General features: G+C 47.0%; 1 protein-coding gene across 1 annotated transcript; it reads left to right on the forward strand.

The window, feature by feature from the left end:
- The first annotated feature begins 7,104 nt into the window (after positions 1 to 7,104).
- LOC141164904 (SCAN domain-containing protein 3-like) lies at positions 7,105 to 8,881 on the forward strand. The gene is made up of 2 exons (XM_073650613.1): positions 7,105 to 8,745; positions 8,849 to 8,881. The coding sequence occupies exons 1-2, from the start codon at positions 7,105 to 7,107 to the stop codon at positions 8,879 to 8,881; spliced, it is 1,674 nt and encodes a 557-aa protein (XP_073506714.1).
- Positions 8,882 to 15,177: the final 6,296 nt, after the last annotated feature.

Genomic DNA, 15,177 nt, shown 5'->3' on the forward strand with positions numbered 1-15,177 from the left:
ATGTCTCCACAGACCCACATATAATATAATGTCACCACAGACCCACATATAATATAATGTCCCCACAGACCCACATATAATATAATGTCACCACAGAGCCACATATAATATAATGTCCTCACAGACCCACATATAATATAATGTCCTCACAGACCCACATATAATATAATGTCCTCACAGACCCACATATAATATAATGTCCTCACAGACCCACATATAATATAATGTCCTCACAGACCCACATATAATATAATGCCCTCACAGACCCACATATAATATAATGTCCTCACAGACCCACATATAATATAATGTCCTCACAGACCCACATATAATATAATGTCACCACAGACCCACATATAATATAATGTCCTCACAGACCCACATATAATATAATGTCCTCACAGACTCACATATAATATAATGTCCCCACAGACCCACATATAATATAATGTCCTCACAGACCCACATATAATATAATGTCCTCACAGACCCACATATAATATAATGTCCTCACAGACCCACATATAATATAATGTTCCCACAGACCCACATATAATATAATGTCCTCACAGACCCACATATAATATAATGTCCTCACAGACCCACATATAATATAATGTCCCCACAGACCCACATATAATATAATGTCCTCACAGACCCACATATAATATAATGTCCTCACAGACCCACATATAATATAATGTTCCCACAGACCCACATATAATATAATGTCCTCACAGACCCACATATAATATAATGTCCCCACAGACCCACATATAATATAATGTCCTCACAGACCCACATATAATATAATGTCCTCACAGACCCACATATAATATAATGTCCCACAGACCCACATATAATATAATGTCCTCACGGACCCACATATAATATAATGTCCCCACAGACCCACATATAATATAATGTTCCCACAGACCCACATATAATATAATGTCCTCACAGATCCACATATAATATAATGTCACCACAGAGCCACATATAATATAATGTCCTCACAGACCCACATATAATATAATGTACTCACAGACCCACATATAATATAATGTCCCCACAGACCCACATATAATATAATGTCCTCACAGACCCACATATAATATAATGTTCCCACAGACCCACATATAATATAATGTTACCACAGACCCACATATAATATAATGTCCTCACAGACCCACATATAATATAATGTCCTCACAGACCCACATATAATATAATGTCCTCACAGACCCACATATAATATAATGTCCTCACAGACCCACATATAATATAATGTCCCCACAGACCCACATATAATATAATGTCCTCACAGACCCACATATAATATAATGTCCCCACAGACCCCATATAATATAATGTCCTCACAGACCCACATATAATATAATGTCCTCACAGACCCCATATAATATAATGTCCTCACAGACCCACATATAATATTATGTCCTCACAGACCCACATATAATATAATGTTACCACAGACCCACATATAATATAATGTCCTCACAGACCCACATATAATATAATGTCCTCACAGACCCACATATAATATAATGTCCTCACAGACCCACATATAATATAATGTCCCCACAGACCCACATATAATATAATGTCCTCACAGACCCACATATAATATAATGTCCCCACAGACCCACATATAATATAATGTCCTCACAGACCCACATATAATATAATGTCCCCACAGACCCACATATAATATAATGTCCCCACAGACCCACATATAATATAATGTCCCCACAGACCCCATATAATATAATGTCCTCACAGACCCACATATAATATAATGTCCTCACAGACCCACATATAATATAATGTCCCCACAGACCCACATATAATATAATGTCCCCACAGACCCACATATAATATAATGTCCTCACAGACCCACATATAATATAATGTCCTCACAGACCCCATATAATATAATGTCCTCACAGACCCACATATAATATAATGTCCCCACAGACCCACATATAATATAATGTCCTCACAGACCCACATATAATATAATGTCCTCACAGACCCACATATAATATAATGTCCTCACAGACCCACATATAATATAATGTCCCCACAGACCCACATATAATATAATGTCCCCACAGACCCACATATAATATAATGTCCTCACAGACCCACATATAATATAATGTCCTCACAGACCCACATATAATATAATGTCCCCACAGACCCACATATAATATAATGTCCTCACAGACCCACATATAATATAATGTCCTCACAGACCCACATATAATATAATGTCCTCACAGACCCACATATAATATAATGTTCCCACAGACCCACATATAATATAATGTCCTCACAGACCCACATATAATATAATGTCCTCACAGACCCACATATAATATAATGTCCTCACAGACCCACATATAATATAATGTCCTCACAGACCCACATATAATATAATGTCCTCACAGACCCACATATAATATAATGTCCTCACAGACCCACATATAATATAATGTTCTCACAGACCCACATATAATATAATGTCCTCACAGACCCACATATAATATAATGTCCCCACAGACCCACATATAATATAATGTCCTCACAGACCCACATATAATATAATGTCCTCACAGACCCACATATAATATAATGTCCTCACACCCACATATAATATAATGTCCTCACAGACCCACATATAATATAATGTTCTCACAGACCCACATATAATATAATGTCCTCACAGAACCACATATATAATGTCCTCACAGACCCACATATAATATAATGTTCTCACAGACCCACATATAATATAATGTCCTCACAGACCCACATATAATATAATGTCCCCACAGACCCACATATAATATAATGTCCTCACAGACCCACATATAATATAATGTCCTCACAGACCCACATATAATATAATGTCCTCACAGACCCACATATAATATAATGTCCTCACAGACCCACATATAATATAATGTCCTCACAGACCCACATATAATATAATGTCCTCACAGACCCACATATAATATAATGTCCTCACAGACCCACATATAATATAATGTCACCACAGCCCCACATATAATGTCCTCACAGACCCACATATAATATAATGTCACCACAGCCCCACATATAATATAATGTCCTCACAGACCCACATATAATATAATGTCCTCACAGACCCACATACAATATAATGTCCTCACAGACCCACATATAATATAATGTCACCACAGCCCCACATATAATATAATGTCCTCACAGACCCACATATAATATAATGTCCTCACAGACCCACATATAATATAATGTCCTCACAGACCCACATATAATATAATGTCCTCACAGACCCACATATAATATAATGTCCTCACAGACCCACATATAATATAATGTCCTCACAGACCCACATATAATATAATGTCCCCACAGACCCACATATAATATAATGTCCCCACAGCCCCACATATAATATAATGTCCCCACAGACCCACATATAATATAATGTCACCACAGCCCCACATATAATATAATGTCCTCACAGACCCACATATAATATAATGTCCTCACAGACCCACATATAATATAATGTCCTCACAGACCCACATATAATATAATGTCCTCACAGACCCACATATAATATAATGTCCTCACAGACCCACATATAATATAATGTCCCCACAGACCCACATATAATATAATGTCCTCACAGACCCACATATAATATAATGTCCTCACAGACCCACATATAATATAATGTCCTCACAGACCCACATATAATATAATGTCCTCACAGACCCACATATAATATAATGTCCTCACAGACCCACATATAATATAATGTCCCCACAGACCCACATATAATATAATGTCCCCACAGACCCACATATAATATAATGTCCTCACAGACCCACATATAATATAATGTCCCCACAGACCCACATATAATATAATGTCCTCACAGACCCACATATAATATAATGTCCCCACAGACCCACATATAATATAATGTCCTCACAGACCCACATATAATATAATGTCCTCACAGACCCACATATAATATAATGTCCTCACAGACCCACATATAATATAATGTCCTCACAGACCCACATATAATATAATGTCCTCACAGACCCACATATAATATAATGTCCTCACAGACCCACATATAATATAATGTCCTCACAGACCCACATATAATATAATGTCACCACAGACCCACATATAATATAATGTCCTCACAGACCCACATATAATATAATGTCCTCACAGACCCACATATAATATAATGTACCCACAGACACACATATAATATAATGTCCTCACAGACCCACATATAATATAATGTCCTCACAGACCCACATATAATATAATGTCCTCACAGACCCACATATAATATAATGTCACCACAGACCCACATATAATATAATGTCCTCACAGACCCACATATAATATAATGTCCTCACAGACCCACATATAATATAATGTACCCACAGACCCACATATAATATAATGTCCTCACAGACCCACATATAATATAATGTCCTCACAGACCCACATATAATATAATGTACCCACAGACACACATATAATATAATGTCCTCACAGACCCACATATAATATAATGTCCTCACAGACCCACATATAATATAATGTCCTCACAGACCCACATATAATATAATGTCCTCACAGACCCACATATAATATAATGTCCTCACAGACCCACATATAATATAATGTCCTCACAGACCCACATATAATATAATGTACCCACAGACCCACATATAATATAATGTCCTCACAGACCCACATATAATATAATGTCCTCACAGACCCACATATAATATAATGTCCTCACAGACCCACATATAATATAATGTCCTCACAGACCCACATATAATATAATGTTACCACAGACCCACATATAATATAATGTCCCCACAGACCCACATATAATATAATGTCCTCACAGACCCACATATAATATAATGTCCTCACAGACCCACATATAATATAATGTCCTCACAGACCCACATATAATATAATGTCCTCACAGAACCACATATAATATATTGTCCCCACAGACCCACATATAATATAATGTCCCCACAGACCCACATATAATATAATGTCCCCCAGTCAGAGGCCAAATAATATAAGAATAAAAATGAACTCTCTTCTCCTCCTTCTTCCAGGCTCCGGGTCACCGCAGCCTCCGCCTCCTCTTCTATCACGTCTCACAGTCAACGCTTGTCGGTGCCATGCAGTGACGTCATCGCGCTGACCGACGTCCCCTGCGTAACACCGGCTCCAACGGCATGAAGTATCCTGCGTCCTGCTGAGGTAACAAGCGCAGCCTCATCTCCTGTCCCGGGCGGCGCTGACAGAGCTGGGAGGTACCGACGGCCGGGGGCGGGCAGAGGGCGGTGTTGGAGGCCGTCACTGTGCTTTATGCCGGAGGAAGGACCCTGGAGGCGGCGCTGGCGAGCTACAGTTGGTGATTTTATTTATTACTCTTTTATCAAATTGCGCCCTCTACCGCCCGGTAATTGTATACATAGGACATGTAATGTGCGGCTTTATGCTGCTCGCTCTTGCGCTCCCTCTACTGGTGAATGCAAGTATTGGTTATTTCACTTTCTGTGCCAGGATGTCCATATTTATAGATTACATCAAGTGCACAATAGCAGTGATTCCGGGGCCCATCCTGTGCTGTGTATGGTGGGGGTGGTTGTTCTATCACAGAGAAGCCTCTGCATAAAGATTTATTCCAGATTACAAAAAACATTAAGCTGTGAAAATAATGAATTGCTGTAGGAGCTATTGCTGTGCTCGTCCTGGGCTTCTCTCTGCTCTTATGACATCATCACCTTTTCTTCCTTTATGACATCATCGTTTTCTCCCTTATTACACAGCTCAATCCCCCACTCACACCAGTTGCAGCCGATCACTGGAGCAGAGCAGTCGTCTCACCGGCAGATGTGTCCTCCCCTCCGATTACAAGCAAGACCAGCATTTTCTCCAGGCCACAGATGGAAGATGGCGATTACTAAGTGACGGATAAGTATGAATGATCCCTTTCCGTGTTCCTCCTTCCACTGTCTTCCCTGGGGTATAACTTTCTAGGACCCCAGTACAGCGGCCGCAGTACTTCAGGATACAAGGATTGCAGCAGGTATCACCCCTCGCCCCGGGGTCCGATCTGTGCGGCTGAAGCTGCAGGGACTGTGGGAGAAATGATAAGAACACGATCCCATATTACTGCGCATCCTGGGGACAGGCCAGAGATAGCACCGGACGGGCCAGAGACAGGACGGGACAGGCCAGAGACAGGACGAGATGGGAAGGGACTGGCCAGATACAGGAAGGGACAGGCCAGATACGGGACAGGACAGGCCAGATGCGGGACGGGCCAGATACGAGATGGGACGGGCCAGATATAGGACGGGACGAGGCAGAGATAGGATGGGACGGGCCAGAAACAGGACGGGACGAGCTATACATTATGGCAGAGGTCCCCCACCGCCGGTCCGCGGACCAGGACTGGGCCGTTGGGGTTTTTCAGCTGGTCCGCGGCGCCGCTGACAGTTGTAGAGGATCAGCAGGGAGAAAGCCAGCATGTGATCAGTAGCCTATAAGAAAAGAGGAGGAGGGACTGGCAGTGAATAGATAATTAGCCATGCGGCCCAACTCGCAGAATGTGCTCAGGCAGGAGCAGGGACAAGCAGGTCATGTGTGTCCAGCGCTCCTTCCCCTCCTGCTAGCTGCGAGTTGGAGGGGGAGGGGCTCTGGATGCTAATGGGCAGCTAGATATGACGTCAGGTGTCCCACCCTTATGACTCCTGTAGCTGTGTTCTGGTGTCGTGCGGCCCAGCAGCAGATTTTCTGGTTAAAGTGAAAAAAGCAAATAACAGTGAAAATTCATAGCAGCAGTGGCTGTGTCCAGTAGCAGCAGTAGTGGTCATCATCATCAGTGCCCGTCTCCAGTAGCAGCAGTAGTGGTGGTGGTCATCATCATCAGTGCCTGTCTCCAGTAGCAGTAGCCATCTTTCTGTGTTAGGGGCCCACTACGCCTTCACCTCTAACCCTTGTAAAATGAGTAAAAAACAAACATCACTGAAGAGCTTCTTTGAAAAGGAAGAAAGACCCAATGAGACAGATGAAGACTCCATGACTGCTAAAAAAAAGAAAGCTGCATTTAAAAGAAAATACAATGAGTCCTACTTAAATTATGGGTTCATCGCAACTGGCGATTCACATGCCCCAAGCCCACTCTGTCTGATATGTGGCGACCGGCTATCCAACGAGGCCATGAAGCCTTCAAAACTGGTTCGCCACTTACAGACCAAGCACCATGCATCAAAAGACAAGCCTTTGGAGTTTTTTGAAAGAAAAAAACGCGAACACGAAGGACAGAAGCAATTATTGAAGGCCACCACATCAACAAATGTGTCTGCTCTGAGAGCATCATTCTTAGTGGCTAACCGCATTGCCAAGGCTAAGAAGCCCTTCACTATTGGTGAAGAGTTGATCCTGCCTGCCGCTAAGAAGATTTGCCAGGAACTTTTAGGAGAGGCTGCGGTTAAAAAAGTGGCACAGGTTCCTCTTTCAGCGAGCACTGTCAGTAGACGAATTAATGAAATAGCAGAAGACATCGAGGTACAATTGTTGGAGAGGATTAATGCGTCACCATGGTACGCAATCCAGGTTGACGAGTCTACTGACGTTGACAACAAGGCAATGATGCTTGTTTATGTGCGATATATTTTTCAGGAGGATGTGCATGAGGATATGTTATGTGCATTATTGTTGCCAGCCAACACCACAGGTGCAGAACTATTCAAGTCTTTGGATGATTACATATCAGGAAACCTAAACTGGTCATTTTGTGTCGGTATATGCACAGACGGAGCAGCTGCCATGACGGGACGGCTTTCTGGTTTAACTACCCGGGTCAAAGAGGTTGCGTCTGAATGCGAGTCTACGCACTGTGTCATCCATAGAGAAATGCTGACAAGCCGAAAAATGTCACCTGAACTTAACAGCGTTTTGCAAGATGTGATTAAAGTTATTAATCACATAAAAGCACATGCCCTTAACTCACGTCTGTTCGAGCAGCTCTGTGAGGAGATGGACGCGGAGCACAAACGTCTTCTCCTACACACAGAAGTCAGATGGCTTTCTAAAGGTAGAGCACTGGCCAGAGTTTTTGAGTTACGAGACCCGCTTTATAGATTTCTTTTAGAAAAAGAATCGCCACTTGCAGCACATTTCAGTAGTAAGGAATGGGTCACAAAACTTGCTTACTTATGTGACATATTCAACTTTTTGAACGAACTTAATCTGTCACTTCAGGGGAGAATGACAACTGCCTTCAAGTTGGCAGATAAAGTTGCTGCATTTAAAGCCAAACTGGAAGTGTGGGGACGGCGAGTGAGAACAGGGATATTTGACATGTTTCAAACATTAGCAGGAATTTTGGAAGAGACCGAGCCTGAGCCTTCATTCTCCCAGCTGGTGCATGATCACCTATCTCAGCTTTCAGAAGAGTTTGAGCGCTATTTTCCGACCACAAAAGACCCACGAACTAGGAAGGAATGGATTCGCAACCCATTTGTGAACAAGCCAGGTGAATCGACCTTGTCCGTGCTTGAAGACCAACTGCTTGAGATTGCAAATGATGGTAGCCTTAAAAGTATGTTTGAGACTTCAAATCTCCCAACATTCTGGATTAAAGTCAAGGCTGAATATCCTGGGATCGCCACCAAAGCACTGAAAACTCTGCTTCCTTTTCCAACATCCTATCTTTGTGAAACTGGGTTTTCTGCCATGACAACAGCAAAAACGAGATTACGGAGTAGACTGGACATAAGGAACACACTTTGGGTTTCACTGTCTCCCATCACCCCTAGATGGGACCGTCTTGTTGCAGGAAAACAAGCCCAGTGCTCCCACTGATCCAGGGAAACAAGCCTGGTGCTCCCACTCATTCTGAACCTATGGTAAGTTGAATCACATTCTCATTATAAATGTCATAATTATATGATAAGTATGCACTAAGCTCCACCCCTCCATAACCCCACCCACATATGACCAAAGCCCCGCCCCGACCCCCACCGGGCCATTGAAAACTGGTCTTGCTTAAAGCCGGTCCCTGGTGCAAAAAAGTTTGCCGACCACTGCATTATGGGACGGGAAATAGACAGGATGGGATGGGCCAGTGACGGTATGGGTCGGACCAGATACAGGACAGGACGAGCCAGAGACAGGACGGGGTCGGGCCAGAAACAGGACGGGACAAGCTATACATTATAGGACGGTCCAGATACAGGAAAAGATGGGCCAGAGACAGGACGGGATGCCCAGATACAGTACGGGACAGATATGGGACAGGACAGGCTAGATATGGGATGAGCCATGGACAGGATGGGACGGGCCAGATACTGAATGGGCCTGGCCACATACGGGACGGGCCAGATAGGGACTGGTATGGTCAGATACGGGATAGGACGTGCCAGAGACGGGAAGGGACGAAGTGGGCCAGATACGGGATGAGATGGGCCAGATAAGGGACAGCCAGATACGGGACTAAACAGGTCAGATATGGGACTGGACGGACCAGATACGGGAAGGGGCGGGTTAGACATTACAGGACGGGCCATAGACAGGATGGGAGGGGCCAGGGACGGGCAAGAGACAGGACGGGACGGGCCAGAGACCGGGACGGGCCAGAGATGGGACAGGTGAGATACAGGATTGGGGACACATTAGGAATGCGTGCACTGTTCCTTTAAGAATCAGGAAGTGCTGCCGCTGCCGCCCTCAACAAGCAGCCAAGACACATGCACATAGCCAGCATAGGAACATAGTGCGCAGCCTGCATTGGTGGGTAAGTCGGCGGTCTTGCATGGTGTGAGATGGGAAGCCATGCCAGCACGCCGCCATGGATGTTACAATTAAGTAGTGTAGGTCAGGTGTAGAGAAAATGGAAGTTTTGCAAATAAATATTACAACTATTGTTTAATAGGCAAACGTCACATGTAGAGTTTGCATGATACACCTTCCTGGTACTTTATCTAAATTAGAAGCAAATTGTTTGAAGATTACTTCTACCTAAATGGCAGAAAATGCACCTATCTTGGTGATGGATAGGACAGCTTGAGGGCATATGGAGGAGGCTGTTTTTTGATAGGTGTCATTTAAACATTTTGCTAATAATTTATGGAAAGTATCATATTTTTCTAACTATTGAACTCACCTTAATTTAAAACACACCCCAGGTTAAATTTCCTGGAGGTGTAAATTTGTGGAGGATTTGATAATACTACCTTTAATGGGATGGGCCAGATACAGGACGGGCCAGGCCAGATACGGTATGGGCCAGAAACAGGACGGGCCAGAGACAGGACCGGACGGGACACGCCAGAGACATGACGAGACGTGCCAGAGACAGGACAGGACGGGCCAGATACAGGAAGGGACGGGCCAGATACAGGAAGGGCCAGATTCAAGACAGGATGGGCCAGAGATACGAAGTGATGGGACGGGCCAGAGACAGGATGAGACTGGCCGGAGATAGGACGGACTGAGGCGTGCCAGAGACAGGACTGGACGGGCTAGAGACGGGGCGACAGATACAGGACAGGACGGTCCAGATACAGGGCAGTCCAGGAATCGGACGGGACAGAGCAGTACGGGACTGGTCTGAGGTAGTACAGGACAGGTCGGGCCAGAGACAGGAGGGGACGGGCAAGAGACAGGACGGGACGGGCAAAAGAGAGGACGGGACGGGCCAGAGACAGGACGTGATGGCCAAAGACAGGACGGGACGGACCAGAGATGGGACGGGCAAGAGACAGGATTGGACAGGCCAGAGGTAGCACCGGACGGGTCAGAGACAGGACGGGACAGGCCAGAGACAGGGCGAGATGGGAAGGGACTGGCCAGATACAGGAAGGGACAGGCCAGATACGGGACAGGACAGGCCAGATGCGGGAAAGGCCAGATACGAGATGGGACGGGCCAGATACAGGACGGGACGAGCCAGAGATAGGACAGGACGGGCCAGAAACAGGAGTGGACGAGCAATACATTATGGGACGGGAAATAGACAGGATGGGACGGGCCAGAGACGGTACGGGACGTGCCAGATACAGGACAGGACGAGCCAGTGACAGGACGGGACGGGCCAGAAACAGGACAGGACATGCTATACATTATCAGACCGTCCAGAGACTGGACGGGACGGTCCAGATACAGGAAAAGACGGGCCAGAGACAGGACGGGATGGCCCAGACACAGTACGGGACAGGCCAGATACAGGACGGTACGGGCCAAATATGGGACGGGCCAGATACAGGACGACATGGGCCAGATATGGGACGGGCCAGATATGGGACAGGAGAGGCTAGATATGGGATGAGCCATGGACAGGATGGGATGGGCCAGATACGAGATGGCCAGATACGGGACGGGCCAGATAATGACTGGGCCTGGCCACATAAGGGACGGGCCAGATAGGGATTGGTTGGGTCAGATACAGGAGAGGACGTACCAGAGACGGGAAGGGACGAGGCAGGCCAGATACGGGATGAGATGGGCCAGATAAGGGACAGCCTGATACGGGACGGGATGGTCAGATACAGGACTAAACGGGTCAGATATGGGACTGGACGGACCAGATACGGGACGGGGCAGGTTAGACATTACAGAACGGGCCATAGACAGGATGGGAGGGGTCAGGGACAGGCTGGGACTGGCCAGAGACAGGACGGGATGGGCCAGAGACGGGACGTGCAAGAGATGGGACGGGTCTGATACAGGACTGGGGACACATTAGGAATGCGTGCACTGTTCCTTTAAGAATCAGGAAGTGCTGCTGCTGCCGCCCTCAACAAGCAGCCAAGACACATGTACACAGCCAGCATAGGAACATAGTGCTCAGCCTGCATTGGTGGGTAAGTCGGCGGTCTTTCATGGTGTGAGATGGGAAGCCATGCCAGCACGCCGCCAGGGATGTTACAATTAAGTAGTGTAGGTCAGGCGTAGAGAAAATGGAAGTTTTACAAATAAATATTACAACTATTGTTTAATAGGCAAACATCACATGTAGAGTTTGCATGATATACTTTCCTGGTACTTTATCTAAATTAGAAGCAAATTGTTTGAAGATTACTTCTACCTAAATGGCAGAAAATGCACCTATCTTGGTGATGGATAGGACAGCTTGAGAGGATATGGAGGAGGCTGTTTTTTGATAGGTGTCATTTAAACATTTTGGTAATAATTTATGGAAAGTATCATAGTTTTCTAACTATTGAACTCACCTTAATTTAAAACACACCCCAGGTTAAATTTCCTGGAGGTTTAAATTTGTGAAGGATTTGATAATACTACCTTTAATGGGATGGGCCAGATACAGTACGGGACAGGCCAGATACGTGACGGGATGGGCCAGATACAGGACAGGTCAGAGACAGGACCGGACGGGACGTGCCTGAGAAAGAACGGGACGGGCCAGAGACGGGGCGACCAGATACAGGACGGGACGGTTCATATACAGGATGGGCCAGGGACAGGACGGACCAGAGCAGGACGGGACTGGCCAGAGGCAGGACTGGACCGGTCAGGCCAGAGACAGGACGGGACGGGCCAGATACAGGACGGGACGGGCCAGATACAGGACGGAATGTGCTAGAGACATTACGGGACAGGCCATAGACAGGACGGGTCGGGCCAGAGACAGGATGGGACAGCCCACATACATGACGGGACGGGCCAGATACAGGACGGTACGGACCAAATACGGGACGGGACGGGCCAGATATGGGACGGGTCAGATGCGGGACGGGCCAGATACGGGACAGGCCAGATACAGGACGGGCCAGATACGGGACAGGCTGGGCCAGGGACAGGACGTGCCAGATATGGAACGGGCCAGATACTGGATGGGATGGGCCAGATACAGGGCGGGCCAGATACAGGACGAGACGGACCAGAGATGCGCCAGAGACAGGAAGGGATGGGCCAGAGACAGGACAGGACGGGCCAGAGACGGGACGGGCAAGAGACAGGATTGGACAGGCCAGAGATAGCTCCGGACGGGCCAGAGACAGGACGGGACAGGCCAGAGACAGGACAAGATGGGAAGGGACTGGCCAGATACAGGAAGCGACAGGCCAGATACGGGACAGGACAGGCCAGTTGCGGGACGGGCCAGATACGAGACGGGATGGGCCATTTATAGGACGGGATGAGGCAGAGATAGGATGGGACGGGCCAGAAACAGGACGGGACGAGCTATACATTATGGGACGGGAAATAGACAGGACGGGACGGGCCATAGACGGTACGCGACGGGCCAGATACAGGACAGGATGAGCCAGAGACAGTACGTGACGGGCCAGAAACAGGACGGGACAAGCAATACATTATGGGACGGGCCATATACAGGACGGGACGGGCCAGAGACAAGACGGAACGGGACAGATACAGGAAAAGACTGGCCAAAGACAGGACGGTACGGGCCAAATAGTGCGCAGCCTGCATTGGTGGGTAAGTCGGCTCTCTTGCATGGTGTGAGATGGGAAGCCATGCCAGTACGCCGCCATGGATGTTACAATTAAGTAGTGTAGGTCAGGCGTAGAGAAAATGGAAGTTTTGCAAATAAATATTACAACTATTGTTTAATAGGCAAACATCACATGTAGAGTTTGCATGATATACCTTCCTAGTGCTTTATCTAAATTAGAAGCAAATTGTTTGAAGATTACTTCTACCTAAATGGTAGAAAATGCACCTATCTTGGTGATGGATAGGACAGCTTGAGGGGATATGGAGGAGGCTGTTTTTTTGATAGGTGTCATTTAAACATTTTGCTAATAATTTATGGAAAGTATCATATTTTTCTAACTACTGAACTCACCTTAATTTAAAACACACCCTAGGTTAAATTTCCTGGAGGTTTAAATTTGTGGAGGATTTGATAATACTACCTTTAATGGGATGGGCCTGATACAGGACGGGACAGGCCAGATACGTGACGGGATGGGCCAGATGCAGGACAGGCCAGAGACAGGACCGGACGGGACGGGCCAGAGACGAGGCGACCAGATACAGGACGGGACGGTCCAGATACAGGACGGGCCAGGGACGGGACGGGACGGACCAGAGCAGGACGGGACTGGCCAGAGGCAGGACAGGACCAGTTAGGCCAGAGACAGGTCGGGACGGGCCTGATACAGGAAGGGACGGACCAGATACGGGACGGGCCAGATTCAAGACAGGATGGGCCAGAGACAGGACGGGACGGTCCAGATTCAGGATGGGACGGGCCAGATACAGGACGGGACCGACCAGATACAGGACGGGATGGGCCAGAGAGAGGACGGAATGTGCTAGAGACATTAAGGGATAGGCCATACACAGGACGGGTCGGGCCAGAGACAGGATGGGACGGGCCAGATACATGACGGGATGGGCCAGAAACGTGACGAGCCAGATATGGGACGGGACGGGCCAGATACAGGACGGTACGGACCAAATACGGGACAGGCCAGATACGGGACGGGTCAGATGCGGGACGGGCCAGATACGTGACAGGCCAAATACAGGACGGGCCAGATACGGGACAGGCCGGGCCAGGGACAGGACGTGCCAGATACGGGACAGGCCAGATATGGAACGTGCCAGATACTAGACGAGATTGGCCAGATATCGGGCGGGCCAGATACGGGGCGAGACGGGCCAGAGCTGGGCCAGAGACAGGAAGGGACGGGCCAAAGACTGGACCGGACGGGCCACAGACGGGACGGGCAAGAGACAGGATTGGACAGGCCAGAGATAGCACCAGACGTGCCAGAGACAGGACGGGACAGGCCAGAGACAGGACGAGATGGGCAGGGACTGGCCAGATACAGGAAGGGACAGGCCAGATACAGGACAGGACAGGCCAGATGCGGGACAGGCTATATACGAGACGGGACGGGGCAGATATAGGACGGGACGAGGCAGAGATAGGATGGGACGGGCCAGAAACAGGATGGGACGAGCTATGCATTATGGGACGGGAAATAGAAAGGACGGGACGGGCCAGAGACAAGACGGAAGGGGACAGATACAGGAAAAGACGGCCAGAGACAGGACGGGATGGCCCAGATACAGGACGGG

The sequence above is a fragment of the Phyllobates terribilis genome, unplaced genomic scaffold (genome assembly GCF_046119375.1).
Source record: "Phyllobates terribilis strain yellow unplaced genomic scaffold, ASM4611937v1 Scaffold_10__3_contigs__length_209671492, whole genome shotgun sequence".
NCBI lineage: Eukaryota > Metazoa > Chordata > Amphibia > Anura > Dendrobatidae > Phyllobates > Phyllobates terribilis.

Bases quoted from the DNA above. Each gene is read 5' to 3' on its own strand.
- LOC141164904 (XM_073650613.1), top strand. From the start codon at position 7,105: ATGAGTAAAAAACAAACATCACTGAAGAGCTTCTTTGAAAAGGAAGAA. The intron at 8,746-8,848 runs GTCAAGGCTGAA...CCATGACAACAG, and splicing joins TCCCAACATTCTGGATTAAA to CAAAAACGAGATTACGGAGT.